A 12,109-nucleotide genomic window follows, 5' to 3' on the forward strand; every position below is an offset into this window, starting at 1 on the left:
GCAAAAAAAATGCCAATTGCGGTAATAAAAGCGTTTGTTGGCCACATTACGAACACTTGTTCTTGCGTGTGGCATTAGTATGCAGGATGTGGAGTGGCCTTCCGAACGACTTGACACTCAAACAACTTATTTCTTCGCCACCGCTGGCTTCAGTTTTTCTCCGCAATGTAAGATATAAACGAGAAGTTTTTTTTTTTGCTGGGTCGGACGTGTGTCATGTGAATTTTTTTTAATTGTTTCATTTCTAGCTCGGAAATTCCGCAATTGGTGCCACTTGGAGTCGGACTTGGAGTCGGACTCTCCACAGTCGCGAAGAGTTTTGATTGTTTGGTTGGTAAAATTTGTTTGTGTGTAAGTGCTCACAATATTCATGAAAACAAAAATGAAAGTTTGTTTGGTTCCACCGTTTTTGTAAATTCAATCTTTTGGGTTATCAATAAAAGAGCGTAGATATAGGGTTATTTTCCAGTATTTTACGTTGTTCTTTAAATGAAAAATCACTGCGCCAAACAATGTTTTATATAGTAATAGATGTTATTCGTTTTCATTTTTTCTCATTTGTTCTGTTTTCCATGTTATCATGTTACTTTTGCATAAAAATTTTCAAGATTTTATATCCCTTCATTTAAAGAAACTATTGAATTGTACTTTCAATGGAAACTATAAGCAACAGCTTGCACATTTTTCTTGAATTTTAGCATTGTATTTTCTCGAATTGTCGGACTTTTGGTGGCTGTGACAAACTACAGGACGAATTTTTAGCCGATGGTTGTTTTTAGGAACTTTTTCTCCCCTACAAGTTCGTTAGCTGGCGAAAGCTGTTTGTATTTTCGCCATCCGTTATTTATCTATATTTATACAGCAGTCTTTCCCACCTTTTTATTAGTTTATCTCTCGTGTTTTTGTTCAATGTTAATCCTGACACCGCTGACGTTCGACTGCCGTCGTTTGTTGTTTAGGTTCTGATTGTCTCTATGCTGCAATATTATTTATTGTTTCATGATTTTTCCTATGCTTATACTTCCGTTTCAATAAAATGGTGTTGCTTCAATTTGTAATTGACAATGATATTTGTGATGCATTTTATGTATGCATTATACAGACAGATTGTGTTTACTCTACTTTATTACCTCAGCAACTGCTGAGAAAGCCACATCGATGTGCTTTTATATGTCTCTAGAATGAAACACGTGTAATTTCTCAGTTACCCTGAGAAAAAGAGGGAGAAACCACATAGTGGATTCTCTCTTTCCCATTTTTATTTCATGTCTAATTACCCGATAGCGCGTACTTTGTTATCATGCTTCAAATGACAAATTAGTTTAGTTCGTGTATCGAAACGCAGCAGTTACCTATTTCTTTGATGACCCTTTTTCCGCTGTCACAAGAACGAATATTTTGAGAAGGTTGTGCAAACCATGACTGCTCACCACCAAAACATACGTTTCTAACGAGGAAGTTTTTATTGATAGCTTAACTATTTAAGCAAAAAGCAGTCTGGGGTGTCTAAGTTACAATGAGAGCTTGCATGTCGGTGGTGTTTGCCCTGATGTACGGGCGGTATATAATGTGCAGACTGAGAGGTCACGTAAGAGTTACACCCATCAAAGGCTGTGTGCAAGCCAGCTCTCTGCAATGCTTGTGTTGTGGCGCTCACTAACTTCTGCAATTGAACAAAGTTGCAACTCTGACTTTGCCTAACTCGTTTGCATCACTGTTTGGCTTCTTCCTTGTTTTCTCTACCCTTCGTAATATGTTCTCTTCTCTTAAGACTGGCAATGACATCAAATATTCAAATGAACTGATCAACATAAATCAACCGCTGCAACCTACAGCATAGTTCGGTGAAGTTTTTATAATCTTTCTTTCAGTCGTCTAATTTAACTCAGAAGTTAAAATATCGTCTGATGTTCATATTTCACTATGAACATTGGAAATCATTGTGTGATACTCCCAACAATTATATAATTCTCTATCTTTCTATCATCATCATTCTCTGTTTATCCGCACATTTTTTCTCTATTTGCCTTCAAAAATAATGTGTAACTTCTATTAGCTTTTGTTAATTTAGCTTCAGTAACTTAATCTCCGATGGTACAAATTCCTCTCGTACTGCAAATCTCCAAATTATTTGACCATTTCTCAAAATCATAGTTCATTTTGGTAGGTATTCAATTCGACGAAATAATTTCAAAAGTTTCATAATCCATACACGCAGGAATATAATTTAATGTACCTCCAGTTTTTTAGGTTATTTTGCGAGCATCAGTTACAAGGCTTGTTCTATCAAGATGAAATCAGTAAACTTGTGATGATTATTTTGATTGTTTGGCACACGAAAGCAACGCGTTTACTCACTTTGTATTTGGTGTTGTGTAAGTTTACGACTGAAGTTACAAGTTCCTCGTCGTGCGCTGCTACATTGCTCGCTGTCTACTAAATATGTCCGAATCTGTGCCCTACGCTTGCTTGTCACTTACATCTGTCCGGGACTCTGTACTGCGAGTGTATCGAGGTGTCGCCTAAGCTTGTCCACAGCTGTGTGCAGTCAGTGTACCTAAATTTTAATTCTATTCTTGCAAGTTCGTATACCGTGAGTTTCCGAAAACTCAGTTTCCGAAGTTTCGGAAACTCACGTGAGTTTCCGTGAGTTTCCGAAAAGCGTTATTGAAGTACTCGGATTTATTTACGAAAAGTGCATGTCCCAAAATTAGGCATATACAAACTAAGATTTCATGATTATTTCTATATAGAAGAAAGTATTTATTTTTCGATTTTTATGTTCGCCCAGAAGTAAATGTGTATTTTGATGTGTCTTTATATGAATCTCTGACGAACGATTTAAGAAGCGAAAGCATATCGGTGTTGCAATGGGGGAAACATTATTTATATTCTGTAAATTATATATTAGGTCCAAATTTACCTCTACGAATTAATTACTCAGTGACATAGATGGTACATATAAGACAGAACAGATGGCAGCACACAAGCATACCAACACGAGCGTGAGAAATGTGTGAGAGAAGGAAGAGAGCCGAGGCTGTGCGCGCCATCTAGTGTTGGGTTTATGATGTAGCCCGTTAGTGATCTCATATCTTGCCTTTGTTGTGCTCCTTCCCGTCCGGCAAGCTCTGTGGATGTGTCGCTGTGAGCGAAATGTGACTGCGGTTGCGGAACGTAGCGTTTCTTATGGCTTGGTCTCGTCGAATATACAAACGTGGTGGACTGGCTCTACGTCTTACATATTTGGATGTGGTTGCCAGGTTTTCCTCTATTTAGCGTTCATCCAGACGCGGGAACCCATGGCATAACTGTGACAACTTGTCGCTCTGCGTGTCGAATTATGTGCTCTGAAAGGAACGTGGCCGTAAATTGTCCGATGGAACCAGACAAGGTATACATAGAATTATTCATCGTTAAGTCAAGTCAATGGTGAATCTCGTGTTGTTGCTCCATGCAATTTAATCCTGCAAAGTTTTAATTGCGTAGTGTTTATAAAATTTATTGTATATAATGTATGTAAAATAAGATGGATTTCTCATGCGAGTCTTAGTCGAGTTTCTCAGTCTTGTCATTTAGATCATCAGAGTTTTAATGATATGCTTCATTGCTGAAGGTTCAGCCATCAACTGCGCGTATCAAATATATGCTTTTTATCAAGAAAAATTTTCAACTTTAATATCTTACTTCAGATTAACTGAGTATTAAATACGTACAAATTTGCAAAATAAATGATATTTATGCACTATATACAAAAATTCATGCAATAGGTTTTTCAAGTCATGCTCGTTCAGAAGCGATTTCGTAATTATTGCTCCATGAGCGAGTCTCCAGGAACATCGTAAAGCTATCGTAGGAAGTATAATCATGTACAATAATGTTTTCAATATTATTTTTATTTCGTACTGCACTTCCCAAGACTTCTTGGCGACTTCGATTGCCATAAAAGTGTTCCCGCATTCTGGCGTGCAATAATTAGAGCCAGGCTAGACCCTGACAAGCGTTGGATCTCACGTGTACAGCGATTGTTACGTATCGACCTTTCTTCAATGCACCGCGAGTTTCGTTCATGTCAAGCTGTAACTTCTCTAAGTGACGCTCCTTAATGTGGCTCATGGGCGCTAAAGTAAGGGATTTGTAGTGACTGTGTGGCAGCTCAAACGACCTCCTGTGAAATTATTACGAGTTAATTGTATCGTGACCATTACGTGCTGGTGATTCAATCTCAGGGCAAGTCGCGACAAATGTTCTGGCTCCTTCGACCACCCGTCACATGTATACGTTCAATATGTTCACTTTCATTGGTACAAGTTATTACAAATTTTGTTGATTATATATGATCATTTATTGAATCAAAGTTTGTTCTTGTATCAAGGACTGATTTTTGACAATTATATTATGTGATCTACAGTGACTTAACGCGAGAGTTAGTACAAAATTTAAAAGTTTAATAGTGCCACGCGAATCTATTTTTTTAGTGAAATTAACAAGTTTAAAAATTATATTATTTCCCATGATATAGTTTTCATATTTTTGTCTGGTGGTTGACAGTGGCACCTGTTGAATTATTAAAGACGTGTCCTCAATTCAACATTTATTAAGCATAATTTCCGCTTAAATTCCGTAAATTGGCTCACATCATCAGATGGGACGAACAAAAAATGCGTTTGCGTGTCATCTCGTCATACCCGTAATGCTTTAACCGAGTTTAAATTCGGTGAAGCGTTCATGTCATTGTTCTCGTCACTATGAAGCTTAACAATGCAGGGTGAGAGCTCTCGCATTACCATAATTATGCTTAGCCCTCGGGATGCTCAACTCTTTTCAGGTGCGCTCGCTCACGTATGAATTTTGACTCTGATTTTCGTCAAAATTCCGACCATTTATTTTTCTTATTATAATTTAAAGTTTTAAACTATACCTTGCCTAGCATTTTTCTACCAAGATTCCCTAGGAACTAAATCGTTTTATTAGTATGTGTAGGACAGCAAGTCTATCTCTATAACTTTAAATAAAAGTAGCGTAGATTTGACTTCATGTTTTGAGGATCTGAAATAAGTGTGGTGTATATCTGATTTAAATATTTTGTAGCAGTTTTAATTTAGTGTAGATCTGATTTAAATAAATTGTAGTGATTTAAATGTTGTAAGATCTGATTTAAATATAGTGTATATCGAATTTTAACCACAATATACTCAAGCAACATAATTAAAAAAACTTTGTCTTTGATGAATACATTCGACATTTTGTTCATCTTAATCCGTTATATTGTCGGTAATCTTTTTAACAGTGAATCTGGTTTACCAAAATTAAAACATTCTCAGTAATCCGGCTTCGTAGGGACGAAATAATTGTTGGTCCTTTTAACAGGCATGATTCAGTGAACAAGACGATATCGGTAACTCGAGAAATGTCTCCTATTAAGATTCTCCAGCGAAATGTGTTCAAAATTATTTTTGGTATTCATTTGGACCTGAATTTCAAGAAAGTATGCTCTAATCAAACATATAAAGATGGCCAATTTCTCGCTGTAGAATTGAATGCGATTCTCGATCTACTTCGCTATTCAGTTGATCACCGGAAATTACTTCCCTTAGGAGTGGAATGAAGAGATCAAGATTTGGCTCTGCGTACTGATCATCGTCGTAGTTCTTGGCATCAGTGCAGGTTTCTTTAGTTGTATCTACTAGTTGATCAGCTACCGGATTATCTACGCGCGAATCTACTCGCGCGATCAAGCAACCAGATCTTATGACCACGCGTCTTCCCTCGTTGACGACAGATCACGTGGACAAATTAAGTGAGCTTGGCTGTAAAACTTCGGCTAGCTTACGCGTGTGCGGTGTCGATAATCGACGGTTCAACAGTCGTCTCTTGGCGACAATTGGTCGCCGAGATCTTCTGGTCAGTCTGCACGCATATTTTTTAGACCACAATCAGGTTCATAAATTACAACTGCATGGGGAATAACGGCTTCGACGTTATTTGATCATCAAAGCTAAGAAATACCAACATGACGTCGAAACCTCATGTGATATTTCTTCCAGAAGCGATTCACCATGAACTTTTAATCTAAGTCAATTATCTAAAGACTTTGCAACATCCGCATTCATTATTATCTCTTACTCTTTCCAAATTCGAGAGCTTATATCGCGGGTCGAGCGAATCTGTAAAAACTTAGTCTAAAATTCTCAAATTAAACCCTTACGCATTAAATCGCAATTTTCTGAATTTATCAATTTTCGGAATTCCTATTATGCATCGATTTTCTGAATTTCAATAACGCTGAAATTTCTAAATATACGCTCATTCAAAAATTTCTGAATTAATCGAAGATTGCGCAAATAATCCTCTTGGTCGTGAAATAAGTATCGAATTATTCCTCCAATTTATGTTATCCCGATGGTTTGGAGATGGTTTATTCTTATAATAGCGATTAAAAAGTAAAACAATTTTTTCTATGCTGTCACGGCGTTTAGAGTTTCTTGCTTGGCTGTTGTTCAACTTTAAGAGCTAACACCACACGCGAGCTCTAAGCCCGCCGACGAACTATCAAAGAAAAACTAGAGACCGGTGAGTAAAAAGACACTTCTTGTACGTGTTGCTCTTCCATGAATCTATTTCACAATATCATTAAAGGAACGTCAGCGAGATGAAAGCACCGCCATTTGCAATATTTCCCAGCGTTGCCTTTAAATGAGAAAATTTACGCGTCACCTCAGCTTATTTGAGTTAGCTACTTTAGGTGCCACATTTTTCTGCCAAGATTTCTTTTATTCGGCAGAGAAGTCTTTTATTTAGCGGTGCTTGGGTGTGCAGCGGTGCGCGTCCACGCTTTAATGATCAATTTTATTCTCTTCCTAGCCACGAAACTTTATGAGCTCTTCAATTGGGCTCATTAACACGGAGCAGCTGCTCTTTTTTCGCGCGCTGACGTCTCATTAAAGTGAAATATGTCTTACAGAAGCTCTTATGCTGAGGCTCGTGCTATTGCTCTTCTTCAGTTTCGCATGCTGCTTTAGAATATTTTATAGATTGCTGCCAACAATGAATGCTGTTATGTACCTTCTTTTATATTGCTGCCCAAGTTACATGCTGCTATATATACCCTCTTTTGTATTGCTGCCAACAATGAATGCTGTTATGTGCCCTCTTTTGTATTGCTACCCAAGTACATGCTGCTATATACCCTCTTTTGTATGGCTGTCAACGTTATATGCTGTTATGTGCCCTCTTTTGTATTGCTACCCAAGTACATGCTGCTATATACCCTCTTTTGTATTGCTGCCAACGTTATATGCTGTTATGTACCTTCTTTTGTATTGCTGCCAAAGTTATATGCTGCTATATATACCCTCTTTCTATGGCTGTCAACGTTATATGCTGTTATATACCTTATTTTGTATTGCCGCTAAAGTTGCATGCTGCTATATACCCTCTTTTGAATCGCTGTCAACGTCACATGCTGCTATATGCCCTCTTATGTATTGCTATCAACGTTGCTCATAACCACTATACCATTTTTTGAATTTTCTTTCATTTTTGCAGGCAGCTGTTCCATCTCTTGTATTTCTGCCAGCGTTACTCGTGCTGCTGTCACTGCTGCTGTAATATTGCCAATTTGATGTTGTCGAATTCACCTGTACTGGTTATCTCTGCATTCCTTATGTCCTGATTATCTTCTGCTAAATCTGCAGTAAATACCTCGCTCAGTGTTATTGTATTTTTCTTATGTTGTTATTATGATTGCAGTTGAAGGTTTTGACTTGACATGTGCATGTCTATCATGTGTGCCTTACATGTGCCATTAATGACGCCCAATTCAAGTTTAACTGAGTCATCCTGTAATAACGGACGTGTTATTGTCACCTCGTGCATTTCTTAGCTGCGGTGCCGCAGTATTCGCTTGAATGCAGATGGCCACGTCAGTTTATCAGTACCACGAAATGAATGGAAGATCTCGAGATAGGAACGACAATTTATCTTGGTCGGGCTACCCTTGCTTCTGTTCCCGTGTTGCAGAAGCGTGCCATTTTTACGTCACTAGAGTTTGCTATACAATATAATTTTTGTTAATTTTTTTAACTTTAGGCAATATTATTAGCCTGACACCTAATTGTTCCTGTTAAATTCACTAAAGATTGCTACACTATCTTTTTGTGAACTTTTTTTGAGCGTCAGCCAATATTATTGGCCTGACACTTGATTGTTCCCGTTAAATTCACTAAAGATTGCTACACTATCATTTTTGTGAACTTTTTTTAGCGTTAGCCAATATTATTGGCCTGACACCAAATTGTTCTCTTTAAACGAATTTGATTCACGTGCACCTTGATATTCGTGGTCGAGATCTAAATCGTGAACTCTGGGTAGCTCAACATTTTGACATTTGTGTAGCAGCTAGAGAGGTTTGTATATGTGCTATAGGTACAGATGGCCTTGCTGCTACGTTTCATATTCCTAATTAAATAGTGTTCAAACAGTGATGCCAAGTAACACACTGACAATTGCATCCGTGAGAGATTAATTGATTAAATTGATTATAGTGTTGTGCATGACTTCGGCAATTGTCCTAAATTAATCATTTTTCTTCCGGTCTAAACGTAAACAAGGTATGGTCCCGACGTTCCAACCGAAATGTATAGCGGAAGTGGCATACTTTTGCCGCGGGACTGTGGCCTGGTATTTATATACAAGAGGTGTTTTTTAGGTCGTTCCTACGTAGTTTAGACGTGCCAAATCTTGCCGCTAATCCCTAGAGGCGCGTACACGATTACTTCTTGGCTTCATTTCCCGAGTTTTTACGACAGGTGATCAAGAGCTTGGCCTTATTGCTTTATAATCCCGGCGACCTCACGCAGGCGCTCTAGAATTACCTTCTTAGAGTTGTTCCCCCGATGAGCGTGTTTTGTCCGATGGTCCGGAATCAAAACATCTCAATTTATTTCAAACCATAAAAATGTCAAATGTATGATGCTACGAATCTATGATAATTTTCTAGTAATTATTGCGTCTAAAGTTAGTGCTTGTATGCATAGCCGAGTATAAGAAATCCTTGCCAACCAAACATATTTAATCATTATACTTTGATGGCAAAATTCGTATACATTCCATTGACATGATCCCCATGTCACCAGCAATATAAGCATTAACATAGGCCTGCTAATTAAATCTCTGTCATTAAATCAGAAGTTTGTATCATTCGAAATATTCACCAGCTAAATCGTTTAATTTCACCCAGAAGAAATATTGCGACATGACGCCAATCTCTATTTCTCACTCCAAGAATTTTAAAAAAGTTTCATTTATTTATATGATCAAATATGAGCTCCAATTTTGTGCTACATTTCATTTATATCATATAAAGTTACGCGCTTGCTATGGTTAAATAACTGAAAATACGAGTATTAATGGCTGTCTCATTTTGATATTCATAGAGAATTGTTTCTCTTTCTAGGGTTCTTAAACTGATCCTACCTAGGATCGGTTTAGGTTCTCCTAGGGTTCTTAAACCGAGCTAATGTACTTGTGTGCAGCGATATTTTATTGCTAATTCACTTCTCAATTTATCATTAGATATTAAATAATTTCTGGTGCAACGCCCAACTTTCACTAATTAGCGGCATTTCTTCCATTGTAAATTCATTTGATCGTCGCTGTGACTCTTCTAATTGATCACGACTCGTCGGTGATGGTATATATATAATTCTGCCTCTGCCGCTGATAGAACCAAAAACATTTGTGAAAAGAAAGTAGAAATTCTGAGTGAACGCTGCCTTTGTTTTGCTGCTAATTAGGATGCAGGACGCTGCCCTTCTCGACGTGAAGACCTTATGTAGTGTAGCAGTGCGGGCTCTTCGCTTAACAACTCCCTAATTCTTGTGGTTGTGCACTTAAACAAGCATTTGCTTGACCCTGCCCAGGTCAGTCTTGAACTTGACGGTTCCTCTACAATATACATCATATCAAAGCACGTCTTCACCGCATTGACGGGCGCTCCTGATCTGCCATTGCTTCCTTCACACGATATAGATTTTTCATGTTTATCTCTTAAGCATTTATTTTTAAGTTAAGCACCTCTTAATCATTTTTTGCATTGCTGTTGTTGGTTAAACTCAATAATTATGAATATCTCGGTAATTATTCATAATTGTCCATTGCTGCATATGAGCACGAACTACTGCATAATAAAGCGTTTGCCCTGTGTATGTATGTAAGCATTCATGGCTCATTATATTAGTAAATACTGAATTTGAGTCTTGTATCAAAGTCTACGGACTTCTCATGCCTTGCTCAGAGTCTATTTGAAATAAAATCCTCTTTTCCCCAAAAAATATTTCTCATTCTCTTCAGGTCTAATAAACCAAGTATGAGACGAATATTTCTGTACGAACTATAACTTTTCGTCAATATTTTCTATCAGGTTGTAGACCGGTTACGGTGATAAATATAGGAAAAAAACACTATTATATACACCGTAAGCTATCGTTTCCAGAACTAATGCTTCTACGATGCGTTTCAAGAACGGCCAGTAACGCGCCTGGAAATACGCTTCCTAATTTCTTCCGTTAAATCACAAGAAAGTCCACGATGGTCGCCTCGTGGCTCGTTCAATTGAAATGTGCCTTAGCCGCTACAGAATGCCGTCCGCTGGAGCGGCCGCTGGCGTCTAGAAACGCTCCAACTTGTGCGTGTATCTTCAACTCCGTGTGGCGGCGGAGGCCTCTTCATTTCACTTAAACATCCGCAGCCAATTTCAAATTGAGCAGAAATTCTGGGGGTTCTCGTTTGCGAATTCCATCACGTTAGAGGATGTGCAAATTACGACCCATCGAGAGGTTCATCGTTACAGAAACGCTATAGAATACATCGGTTCGCAATGACGAACTTAGAACGAAATTTTATACTCTCACTTCCTTACAACGAAGTTTGTTAAATTGTGTCAACATCTTATTTATTCTCATATTAATTTATGATTGCTAGTAATATTTATTAATTATAGTATTGCTAGTATTTTTCCTAAATTTTCTCCTATGATGACCTGACAGCTTGAAGGTAAGTTATTCAAGGTCCATCTGCTGTAAATTCTACCTCGTTCACTTCCACATACTTGACCGTTTTGCATTCTTCCTGTAATTCCTTATTAGATGTGCACGAGTCTCAAATATTTTACTCACGTGTATTTCTTGATTGCAGGCAGCAACGTCGTGACGGGATCATTCAGGATAACAAACCAGAACTTCTGGTCAGGCTTGGAGGACAGGACATCCGAGTCTTACAAATACATGGCTTCTTCTATAGAATCCGAGGTGAGATCCATCAATACTTTTTGTAATTCAATCGGGCGTAATTAACATTAAATACTTTTGTAATACTATCCTACGCGAGTTCAATGGAGTATTCTCTGTAATACAATCCGCCGTGAATCTCTTTCTCTTTGTGATACAAAGAGAAATAAAGTGAATATTACTTTTTGTAATAGATTATTAGGCAGGTCTTCTCAAATATTCATTTTAACACAACCCGAGCGTACTAAGATTGAATAATAATATTGTTAACAAGAGTTTCTTGATGAATATTTATGTCACTGATACTGCAGTCCGTCAAGAAACATTGTTTATTTTTATCCGAGGTGCGTCGTAAAATTCCTGTCATAGAAAAGAGATGTTTGTTTGATTTTATTTTATGACAAAAATCAACGAAGATTAGCTTCTTTTTATCCGTAATCTAAGACGAGTCTCTTTCTGTATTTTTAACAAATCTGAGATGAGTTGACGTTAGAAATCAAATGCTCGCGTTTCAATAGCCAATAAGAGTCTAGGAGACAACCTCATGTGCTGGGATCTCCGGTAGCAGCTGTAAGCAACGTGCCCAGAATCCAGCGCGTTTAATCTGTTCCTCCAATGCTCTGATTAGCACAAGCCTGGCATCAGGAGCGCCATCTTTGATCTCACAGCGCAAGCTTTTGATCAACGCGACTTATGTGCCATTCTTGATCAGCTTCGTCTGTCTTTGAGATCGGCGCGCTCACCATATCTGACCTTACCATATATATAAAAGTGCCTTCGGGGATAAAAAACCAGATTACTCACCTAAATTCTCATTATTT

General features: G+C 37.9%; 1 protein-coding gene across 1 annotated transcript in view; it reads left to right on the forward strand.

The window, feature by feature from the left end:
* Positions 1–12,109, forward strand: part of LOC108672684 — a 203,929-nt gene that overhangs the window by 175,197 nt on the left and 16,623 nt on the right. The window contains 1 exon segment of the mRNA XM_047879648.1: positions 11,197–11,309. Within this exon segment, the coding sequence (XP_047735604.1) occupies positions 11,197–11,309 (113 nt within the window).

The sequence above is a fragment of the Hyalella azteca genome, unplaced genomic scaffold (genome assembly GCF_000764305.2).
Source record: "Hyalella azteca isolate HAZT.00-mixed unplaced genomic scaffold, Hazt_2.0.2 contig3531, whole genome shotgun sequence".
NCBI classification, from domain to species: Eukaryota; Metazoa; Arthropoda; class Malacostraca; order Amphipoda; family Hyalellidae; genus Hyalella; species Hyalella azteca.